Source organism: Pecten maximus, chromosome 14, assembly GCF_902652985.1.
Source record: "Pecten maximus chromosome 14, xPecMax1.1, whole genome shotgun sequence".
In the NCBI taxonomy this organism is placed as follows: Eukaryota; Metazoa; Mollusca; class Bivalvia; order Pectinida; family Pectinidae; genus Pecten; species Pecten maximus.
In genome coordinates, this window is record NC_047028.1 from 38373762 (window position 1) to 38386084 (window position 12323).

At 35.3% G+C, this 12323-nt stretch overlaps 1 protein-coding gene across 1 annotated transcript; it reads left to right on the forward strand.

Annotated features, from left to right (window-relative positions):
* The first annotated feature begins 1170 nt into the window (after positions 1-1170).
* Positions 1171-11182, forward strand: LOC117342219 (neuroligin-4, X-linked-like). Its single transcript, XM_033904272.1, has 2 exons — positions 1171-1930; positions 10621-11182. The coding sequence occupies exons 1-2, from the start codon at positions 1483-1485 to the stop codon at positions 10728-10730; spliced, it is 558 nt and encodes a 185-aa protein (XP_033760163.1). The 5' UTR covers positions 1171-1482; the 3' UTR covers positions 10731-11182.
* Positions 11183-12323: the final 1141 nt, after the last annotated feature.

Sequence of the window (12323 nt, forward strand, 5' to 3'; positions counted from 1 at the left end):
TCGATTTGTACAAATAAGTCGACACGGTGTAGGCATCACTCAAGCCTGTCAGAATCGAGCTAGCTTTACATCATCACACACACCGACGGCTGCCTGTGTACAGATGCATATATTCACTCCTTATCATCAAACATCAATCCCGCATAAAATAAATATGGATCAGTCCCGTAGAAAATAAATATGGATGTTTACAAATAGTTCATATTCATGCATCCACTTTGAAATGTCAATAACTTCCGCCCTATGTCTACAAATGAGAGTATCTTTTTATCAGAGCCTACGTTTTTGCCATTCCCTTGGATTCCGCGAATCATGTAATACCGTACTATACCGACTATTGGTATCACTGTTTACACGATCATTAATATATTTTGTGGGCCACGCTCGGCCACGTGTTTCCGCGTGCTCGCGTGCGTTGGTGTGGCTAGGGCTCTGTGGAATAGATTCGAAAAATGCGTGTATTAGACACAAAAAATAATCTAGGTTTTTATGAAACGCTCTTTTTATGATTTGAATGACTCCATACCGGAACAATACCAGAATCGTTTGCATTTAAAAGACGCGTGTCGTGTTTGTGTGATTGTTCTTCTTCCCGTCTATGTAACAGTTTATGGCTGATATTTTGCGTGGTTCCACACAGACATCAAATACAATCAATTCTGTCACAGCTTGTCGCACGATACAATCTACAATTAGAAATACACAGTATTGTTTGTAAGGTATTGATCTGAATTATCTGGTAAGACAGGCGTGGAAAGGTTTACAATCCCCGACAAAATCACTTCTTGTCATTGACAGCATATTTTTTTTATTTTTGTTTGTATTCCTAAGAGGTATTCATTATAATAGTTACAAAACAGAAGCAAGCCATTACACATATGTTGTTATCAAATTCTATACAGACACGTGACCCAATATGTAAAATATTCATATCCAAAATGATTGTCTGTGAGACAGAGTCTTCTATCGATTTAGTCATCAGACTTTCTTACCGGCGATTCATATATTTGACTTTCACTAAGTTATCATTCTAATCTACATTCCGTGAGGACGCATGCGCATACTTGTATATCCCGCGCTGGAGGAGAATTAGACGAGAGTTAGTTTTGACACTGTTTGCTTGTAATGACTATGAAATTAGACACTAACATAAGCTGTAGATATGAAAAACTCCGTCTATACACCGGCCATGCTTATCATGGAGTCAAGAATTAACTTCCATAGATTTCATGAGAGAGTTGGATAGGAGAATATACGTAGCGTTGTAACAGCCACAGCGAGTATTGATAGATCGCGAGCTCTATACAAGCCTGAGCTGCCGACCGATCTTTGACAAGTCGGCTGTGTGCCTGCTTCACAGTTAAAACGTATTGAAGTTACTGAAACAATGCTAGGTCGCTATGAAAGAGGGCCCTTTCCTTTTCCCTGGTTCTTCTTGAATCGTTCTATCTCAGTTGTTATCGGAAGTGTACTACACCTACCATGGGGATTCGTGTAATACTGTACTATTTGCTATTCAGCTTTATCCAAAGGAGTTACCCACATGTGATTATAAAACAACGAGGACAGAGCACCATACCCACTAGGTATGGCCATGTGAGAGGGGTGTTGGTGGAACTACCCGTCAAACCCCCGGGCGCCAGCTTACAAAATGTGGAGGCGTATCTCGGTTTGCAATTTGGTTTTTTAAGGTCCGATATTTTACGGTTTATGGCCCCTAAGGGTCCAGTGGATACGTGGAGAAATGTGAGATATGCAGACAATTATTCGGAACCGTGTCCTCAAAAAAAGTTTAGTCGGAAGGAACTGAGGAAGTTTTTACCAAACGGAACTATTGAGCATATACACCGTGTGTCACAGTTCATAAACAATACGTCAGAGGAATGTTTACATCTCAACATCTATGTTCCGACGAAAAACAAATCGCAAAGTAAGTATTTTATATAAACATATATACCAACATCCTTACGGTTTTGTCGGATCTAATTCATTCTAAGGTTTGACATTTAACTAAGGTGACGGCGCGATAATGCACAAAGCCCCTTTTCACTAGAAAACCAAACGTCTAAATCAGGTAAAAGCATTATGGATTTCAACAAAATACGATCTCTTACTTGTTCATCTCGATAGTTTAAGTATGTTTTTAAAAGAAGTGTCCATTTTCACGTTGATCATAACAAAATGTGCACACAGACTAAAATTACTATTGTTGGAACTCAGACAAAATGGTTCGCGTTTCTAAACATTTGATTAGAGACTTTCACTTTCAGTGTGGCACTAATTACTCAAATCTAAAGTCAGTATGACGCGTGTTTATAGAACAAAGATCAATACAAATGTAATTCCCTTTATTCAATAAAATCATCTCAGGTGCGGGGTGTTCAAGCTACACGTAAATACATCTTACGTGTTTTGAATTGTGTGAAACACATGCCACCTGTTGCTGACTTACAACAGAGATTATTCTACTGTATACGATATATTTACGTGCCATTTTCTACCTGATAATATGATTTTAAAAGAAGGCATCCAAATTTATCGAGTCTTTATTTCACATCTTACAATATACCGGTCATACGAAAAATGTATATGAATAATTGTAAATTCTAAAAGACATATACATGTATTTTCAAATTTACAATATCAAAAATACAAATCCAACGTATATATATAACTGGAAATGCTTTAGAACAGTATCCGTATTGCAATCCAGCTACTTAACATTCTATAGCGTTCCGCGCCGCTGCAAACCAAACTCATTTTGAAACAAAGTCAGATTATTCATGAAAGGTTGGTGCGAGGGCCTACAAGTGTGGTTCTATCAGAAATGGTTGTTATATCCAGGCCGGGGCCTGACGGGTGTGTTTTGTAGTCCATCTCATCTCTAACACATATTGGAGTTCCGTGTAATCTTCCACTATGCTCGCTAATAACATACTTTAACATATTTTCTCCTACAATATCTCAACACTGGCAAAAACGGAAACCCATAGCGTGCTTAGTCGTCTTTCAGTATCCCACGAGTAACGATCATAGGTACAGCAACGGATATTTCAGAAAACGTGTCAGTGTATGTAGCATTCAAATACAATTCTTAGACCGAGGCATCAATACCATCTAAGAATTACGATTTCAGAAACGTAAAATTAGATTAGTTTACAAATTTTAGCTCGATGTATTCCCTGGTGGAACACGGCAACATGTTATATGGGATGCGAGGTCGGTGTCTGATATGTCTGTGATTCCTCCTGAGACTACAGTCAACATGTCTAATTTGGAGTAATTTTCAAACAAACAGGAATTAAAATGATTTTTTCCCAATCTTCACTGCCATCAAAGGTCTATATTAACGTTGTATGTCCATCGATGATTGATATATTCGAACATCAACCTCTCCGCAGAATGATGCAGTCTTCCTCTCACCATACGATTATATAACGTACTTTTTTTTATTAACCCCTAACCCTAACCCAACGTAATAAATTAGACATTGTGTGGGGAAAAAAAGAAGGATTCAAACTGAAAATGTGACGTAAGTTAAATCATTTTTAAATTGTATCAATTCCAGATATTAGATTTTTGTATCAACGTAAAATAAAAATAACACTGAGTTAAATTGATCATCAGAATACATTTGTAGTTTTTATTTGTATTTGTGAAAACATTAGGTTTGGATCAAAGTTAATTCATTACTTTACGATTCTCCTTCATAACAATACCATAATCTTACCCCAGAAACTTATAAAAAATAAAAGTGACATTTAGTTAAAATAACCACTTCATGAGCTGATTAACCAAACAGGAATATCTTGATTTAAGATACATCCAGGTTTGACAGAAAGAAAGTTAGCAATTTATACGGATGGATTGGCGAGTAAGTGCAACGTCAAATTGCCCAATTACCTTAGGCTTATTTGATCGGCTGTTTCCCGGATAAAAGAAATACGTAACTTATTTCTGTAAAACCGATAAATATTCCACAAATGTGGTTTCCTCCAAATCGTGGTGTAATTATTGAGGTGATCACGCCAGGCGATCGATCTGTGATCTCCTTACATACCCTTGTCGTCGTTCACTTATCGGGGTAATTGGATAATCCTAACCATTATTTCCTCTATAAAGAAAATAGGATATTCCTGTAATTACGGTCTTTGGTTTTGAACGGTGATTATAAGGCATAAATTTGCATATTGCTTCCTGGATGTTGGAGTACTTTATTTTTTTATGTTAAACTAAATTTCGTTTCCAAATTGCAAACACATTGTGTTTAATATTGAGAGGTTGTGTAAATTAATTCAAAGAAAGACAATATGTAGATGGAAATGACAAATCTGCGTGTGTGAGTGGAACAGAAAGATGACGTAAATTAACTTTTATATATCAACACTTGAAATGTTTTCCTTTCCCGGCGCAATTAACAAAGAGCAAATCACATGACATTTCAGTAATATTTCAATATCTCATCAAGGCTATGTATCGGTTGAAGCTGTAGTGTCGTTAGAGATGTAGGAAATGTTGATGTGTCACATAACCAGCAATCTTCACTTATATCTTAATATAGTCTAAGAAACTCATTAAAACACACTTTTCAAAAATAGCAGTCACAGACACTCAATTAAGCGTCTAGTGGTGTGACCTAAAATCATTTACCACATATGTTGAGATTAGTTTTTCATCTTTAGAATATGTGTTTTTACTGTCAGGGTATTATAATATCGCTTCTCTTACTTTATGTTTGGTATGTTCACGCTTTGAACTCGGCCCACATCTCATATATTCGACACTATATTTTAGAGAATACATTTGTTGATAATAAATAATACCGAAAAGGAGGTTAACAACAATTAACACTAGCTTTACGTGTGTAGAGCCCTGCTCACCTGTTCAGGGACATTAACACCAAAACCCGAGAACTAATGGCGTGGAATGCGTCATTCGGAAAGCCTCGACTAGGATACTAGTTGTGACTGTATTCGGAATGCATCGTCTACTGTCTTCAATATGACTCTTTAATTTTACTCCAGCATAATTGTCTTTCCCGTGTCGTAATTAAATGGGAATTCATAAACAACCTTAATGTGTGGGTTTCAGAAAGATTCTGTGATTGACTAAACAATTTAGGATTATTAAAAGGATTTAATTTGTTTAAAAAAAGAAACAAAAAACAAAAAAACATACAAGCAAAAATGGTCAACGAAAAATTGGAGTTGGAGGGTTGGCTGTTAATAAAATTAGTATACCATTCATGTAGCATTTTGAAGTTCCGACCGTTTTGGATATAAGTTGCATATTTTTCTTAATTAGAATTATTGTACTTACCAATATGTTATTAATTGACAGGAAAATACAAGCCATTATTTGTTTGTATTTGTAAAAAAAAAACATTATTTTTACATTGTAATTTTACTACTGGAATAATAGGAAATACTGGTTAATGAAATAATAAACATTGACCACAACAGCCATCACTTTGAGGTATTTCTTTTCATCTAAAAATGTATGAAACCAATACTTTATATCTTCCACCAATAAAAAGTATAAGATTTTGCAATTCTAAAACGAAAGTTAAGACCCTATTTAATAATGTACAATGACAGTCTATCTCAACTGTTAAAGTGACTTGGTTTTGTTTGTTTTCGGTCTATTTCTATTGTTTCGGATATGTTAAATAGATGCAGGAATGGGAGTCGTTTTCCCCATGTCTCAATTTCAAAACAAAGTTGTCTATGTTTGATTTTAGTAGCAACTGTTTGGTACTTAAGAGTAGCTGGTTGGCCGAGTATTCTAACCTAGACGTCTAGGTCACGAGAGGCCGGTAGTAACGCTGGCCATCACATTCCCCAGCCAACATCGTCCTTATTAACGAACTGTGTTGGCGCTGCCGTTCGCCTAACGTATTTGTCATTTTGATTCCTAAAGCTTTTTGCTTTTATATACAGAGTTTGGTGTTTTCCGCTATAAGATTGAATCTGTAATATTTGGCCCGTAAAACTCCCTAGAGCTGCTGTCAGCAACTACATGTAGTTATATCACAGGTCGCTTGGCCACGAATAACAGGTGTGGAAAGCTACAGCGTGCATCGTTTTACCTACATTTTGTTGAGTATCTAGTATGAGAGCATTCATAAAGTATTAGACTCATTTAAATATGTTTTTTTTTTTTATACATATATAATAATAAATGAACCATATATATGTATATCACTTGAAAATAGACAAATCATTGTCCTTTCATCCAACAAACCCATCACATGATGTGTAAGTGCAATATACATGCTAAATTTACTATATTTAGTCAATTCGTTTGCTCTTGGTAATCTTTCATAATGCCTTTAAAGTAGCAGAGTATATAATCAGTTAATTTATAATACTCTCAATTATAATATTCTGGATAGTTACGGTTGACGACTTTCTGTGACGCTACGATATGTTAGCCTACTACTTATATCAACCCATTGTGATTTGTTTTTGGTCGTTTTTCATTTCTTTAGATGAGGAATCCTGGCTTAACATGAAACATAGATTTTCCGTTGAGCAATAGCCATCACTGGTCGAGTCTAGTGCTTTTGTGTTTTTATTTGTTGTATTCGTATACGAGAGATTTATGACCATACTGGGGATACCAGCCCATCGGATATATTTGATGTTATTCTGTAAAAGCGGCCTTCAAAATATGTACCACCAACTTTATGGTCGTCAAGTTCAATTCGCTCCAGGTTCAAACAAAAGCAGAGATTGTTGTTTTTTTTTGACTGATAAATGTTTGATTTGAAGATTGTGTATAGCATTTATTCTTCTTATGTATCAAATGGACATTGACAAATAAAGTCTAAATGATGCAAGATTCCTATGGCATTACAAGCCAACATTTCCTTTCCTGTCGGATATTTATGCTCTAAGTGTACATTATAGGCGAAATCTATCCACCTCATTTTGAAATGTATATATTTAGTTGCTTTATGTTTTCGTAAATGTGCTCCTATTGAGTATCTTTAATAATCGTCATTCAGAAACAGCCATCACTTCATTGGCTTATGAATACAAGTCAATGCAATAGTAGTTTCTTAATAATTGATATTGTAAAATCTTGCTAATTAATATCATTCATACGATGACTCGCGCACTTGTATATACGAAATATGGTCAATCTGGTCAAACCGTTTATCAATTTTATTTTTCAAATGTTTAACTGTCATTAATGAACTGAAACTGTTGAAGTGGCAAATTACCAGCCCTATCAGAATAGGATATCACCTAGAGATATTGATCCTAGAAATCAAAGCGCTCAAATTAACTGACAAAATTACCTATAACGAAGCTAAATGACCCTGTACGTTTATGTGTGTAGAACTGGGCCATGCCAAGCATGACTGCGTCTTAAAGTCAATAACGAGTTGTTAGGGCGAGCCAACGTAATCATGTAATTAAACAATCTGATAAATGATTAAAGTAGCACATTTCATGAACATTATTCATCGCACTATTTTTTATAGCAAACCTTTTGACTGTCTGTCTGTCTCTGTCACTGTCACTGTCTGTCTTCCGTCTCTGTCTGTATGTATGTATGTCTGTCTCCATTTGCCTCTGTCTGTCAGTCTGTTTGTCTTTGTATATATGTCTGTCTGTCTATCTCCCTCTCTGTCTGTCGGTCTCTCTGTCTCTCTGTCTCTCTCTCTCTCTGTCTCTCTGTCTCTCTGTCTCTCTCTCTCTCGTCTGATTTGCATTGGACGCAGTTGATTTGATATAACGTATTGTCTATATGAAATTAGATTTAAATTGTTTCAATGCACGCAACAATATCTCAGTATTTTAAGAGGATATTGGATTTTTCTCGGTGGCAGTTCAGACAATAAATAGTCCTGAACAAATTCCAAGCTATAATTCAATTTATAACCAGGCTCAACTCTCCATTCGACGGTCAGCCCCTAGACGTTTTTCATCTCCTGTTATTACATGAATTGTCGCATTGCATTGTAGACTATTGCATCACAAATTGCGCCAAACCTAAACATATTTCACTAAACACACATCAGGGAACGTTAAAATGCAAAGCTATTCGTTGGTGTAAGTCCAGTAACGAGAGGTAAAGCGTCTATTTGTTCCAATACGGGACTCCGGGGACAGGAACCCGATGTTGAAACTGTTTTGTGGACGTTTATCTCCCGGTGTGTCTCGGTGACCTGTATAGATTTGCATCCAAAGTTACTACTTGAGTAAAATTTACCGTCGGCAGGACACACTTGTTCGATTTTTTTACTTACTTTAATAAATGGGGTTTCTCTTTCCCTACGTCTTTAACATTAACGATCCCAGGGTATTTTTGTTTTTTTTTATCTCCGACTATTCCGTCGCCAGCACTATAGACACATCGGATGAAGAATGATCAATTTTCTTGAGTCGGGACCAAGATCGAGTTCGTGCAACAAATGATTTCAATAGCATACCTCTCGTAGACAATCTGTCACGTCCTTAGTTACATGGAACACACAAGGAGACTATGGTCCGATACCATGCTCATGTGTATTCATACAAAAGCAGACCTAACTTCACTTGGGTTAAATTAAAAAGCGCCTACAAGGGTCAGCCAGTAATTCCACCAACAGCAGATGTGATATGACGCTACATCGGTTCGGGACTAAGTAGACACACACCATTCTATAGAGGTTTTATTGCTAATATAAAATTTGCTTCGTATACAAAAATTGACCACAGATTGAAGTCGAAGCGCCTTATGGCTAGCCCAAAATTATGGGTTTTCTCTCAGGTCTAAATGGAAAAATAGCAGATTCTTTTATGACCATTTCGCAAAATGCTCCATCATTTTTTTCGGTTCGGATGGAACGTTGTTACTTTGCCATCAGAAAACGATTTATCAATTTAGCTGACATGGTAGACAATTCGGTCAGCTGTCGACTAAGTGTCTATGCTACCATACGTAGCGATACAAGGCAAAGCAGGAAGACGATTTTATTTTTTAAAGGCGTTGTAAAGCTACTTATGTTTTGATATACACAATCAGTATAACCTCTTCGTAGATTAAAGCGTTACACGCGGGGTAGGTAGATTAATTCCATGAAACTTTCCAGTTCCTAACAATTTAATGTTTTATAAGCAAATTAGTCAATGCTGCTACCTTGTCGTTACGATATTTAAATATATATACTCAAAATATAACTTATTTGGGATGACAAAAAACCAAACGTTAAGTTAAAGTATGCATAAATAATGCTAGAAATGTATTATTGATTTTGCCTTTCAAATTCTTGTCAGGATTAAGGCTATTTCATGTCATGTTGTTGATATACATGTAACATGTACAATACTTTCTACTACATAGAACATTGTTGACTGAAGGATGCCAGGAACGGCATTAAAAATGCATTGTCTCGAATCGCCCTCAAATATTTATTACGGACAGCGTGTAGACAGCTTTATTGAGTTCTAATGTACTTTTAAAGACTACACGAAGATTTTGATCAGCATGGTATGGAAATCTAAAAGTCAGCTGTGCCTGAAGAGTGCCCAAACACACTACTGCATCATCACAAGCCTATCGAAAACATATCAGCCTTATCTTACTCGTCACTCCAGGAACACAAATATTTTTTTTAAAAGATTTTTTTTTTTTTTTTTTTTAATATTTGTGAATGCATATGGATATATATTCGTATAATCTGCCTCATAAATAGTTTAGTATTAATATATGCATATATATCTGACATGCCACTATTGATGTTAGCATTCATAAATACATGTAAACATTGTTTTATAAATTACAAGACCGATATTCCTTCTTTTTTTTGTTATAAACTGTTATAATGGTTCACCAAGTAGGTATTCCATTAGAACAGTCTGTATGCAATTGCATGAGAGAACAGAACGCGACTGTTAGATTGTCTAGCACGGTTTACAATCACCTTTACTCCATTGTTTCCCGCCCGCTTGACATGATCACTTCCTGTAGACCAATCTTGCCCGGTGCTAAATATCGTTACTTTTCTGCATAACAAATTGGCTTAACAATCTCCATTTCATTGTCAGAATTGAATTTGTAGGTAGTGTATTGATGTAATGTAATGCAATAAACCCGATTATGTTGTTTGAATGATCTTTACCGGACACTTTCTGCTTTAAACGTGACGGCGTACCCATTAAATGAACACAAAAAGCATTGCTATTTATTTCTTAATGGGTTTTTCACGTCGATTTTTCCATTTTTTAGATATTTCAAACGGATACTAAATGTGTTTTTTAACGGTATGATAATGAAAGGAAGATGAGATGATATAACCTAATGAGGACATTTCTAGATGTAAAGAACTTTTAAAACTTTATACCAAATGTATGTTACAGGGCGTAATGGCTTGTATAGCGAACCCATTAAAGTTTATAGGAACTGGCTTCTATTCTAAACTCTTCATCACAAAATATTGATAACGGATCGTCTTGATAAAACAAAAAAGTACAACCTTATTTCAGCACCATCTATTAGTACTGAAGTTTAACCATGTACATGTGGACGGGAACACAAGAGGAATGTACCATTTCAAAACAAATCCGTTTCCTATCTAATTCACTCGGATACCATTTTGATGTTTTTTGTTTGTTTTTTTAAACAAAGATGAAGGAGGACACGAAAAAGCCATGGTATATGAGTTTTCCCTGTTATTGCTGCTTATCGACGACAAGGACAGTAAACAGATTGTGAGGCCCATTGTCTGGCAAATTTAGCCGAGTCCACCAATGATTATAAGAAAAGATGCAAACAACACAAGAACTGCTCTTCAGGGAAATCAACACCTTCCAAACACGTAATGGTAGACATACAGGCTACATTTTCTGTGGACTATCTACACAATATACATCATTGTGTTTTAACATTCTTTTATAAAAAAGGATGTGTCGTTGAAATTCAGAAACTTACTCAAGTTGATAAAACAATAGTTGTTCCACTATTTGTTTGTACGAGTCCGTATATAGTAAATATAGTACAATACTATTTTGATAAAATTTGTTTTTGTGCGTCCATACGATAGAGCATATCGATAACAGTTTGTAGACAGTATGATATGAGTATCTGGTACACATTTCGTACTCTTTAAAAGTGCACATCTGATTAAAGTCATTAAGACTGGAACAGATATCAAAAAAGACATAATTGCATTTTTGGATTTAACCTGAATGCCCGAAGTTAATATTGATGTGTTCTGCTGGCGGCTTGCACCAAGTATTGATATAGTGCTATGAGGAGGGAAAACTGGAACAAGGAGGGCAAATCGAATCACTAGTTAATTTGCATTCTAACTAAGTATTGATCTGTTGTATTCCAATCTATATACAATCTAGGTTCTGTTTCGAAGTCCACGTCATGAGGATAAGAAACAATGTATCGGATAAATATCGGTCATGTCGTATCTCTCATTATCTATTACGATGGTCATCATTCCACGGGAAACACCTGATTAAACACAACTGTTACTGAATACGTCAAACCTTTCACTTCTGTGTTTGAAAACGAGACCTTCCTTTGATACTTAATATATATCCGCTTCGATTTAACACATATATTGATGACAGCTGTTATTTGGGTTGATATCGATGTTTCTGACAAATGAACAGTATTCGTTCATCAACTAAATGATCACCAGAGTAAATTATTACACTTTACAAGATGGTTAGGTAGTTAAGATGTTCACAAAAGTATTACTCCCTTCGGGATCCCCCATCAACACATCTCAATGGCAAAGTTGAATGGCAGAAATATAATGTTTGGTTAACAGTACATTGAAACACGGGTGATATAAGGAATAAACAATTCCGAAAACGAAATTTTATAAAATAAAAATCGATACGTGTATACGAAGAAGTTATATAGAAGCTATCTAGTACAAATTAATCCATGTCAATCACAAATGCAAAATGTAAACGATTGTCTTTTTCATAAACATACAGCACTCAGCACTGATACATCATAATAACATTATGACAACATCACAACAACATCATAACAACATCATAACAACATCATAACAACATCATAACATCATAATAACAACATCATAACAACATCATAACAACATCATAACATCCTTACAACATCATTACAACATCATAATAACATTATGACATAATTACAACATCATAATAACATTATGACATCATTACAACATCATAATAACATTATGACATCATAACAACATCATAATAACATTATGACATCATTACAACATCATTACAACATCATAACAACATCATTACAACAGCATAACAACATCATTACAACATCATTACAACATCATTACAACATCATTACAACATCATAAC

Excerpts from the sequence above, each read along its gene's own strand:
- LOC117342219 (XM_033904272.1), top strand. The coding sequence starts at position 1,483 with ATGGGGATTCGTGTAATACTGTACTATTTGCTATTCAGCTTTATCCAA. Across the intron at positions 1,931-10,620 it reads GACGAAAAACAAATCGCAAA|ATGAAGGAGGACACGAAAAA; the intron begins GTAAGTATTTTA and ends TTTTAAACAAAG.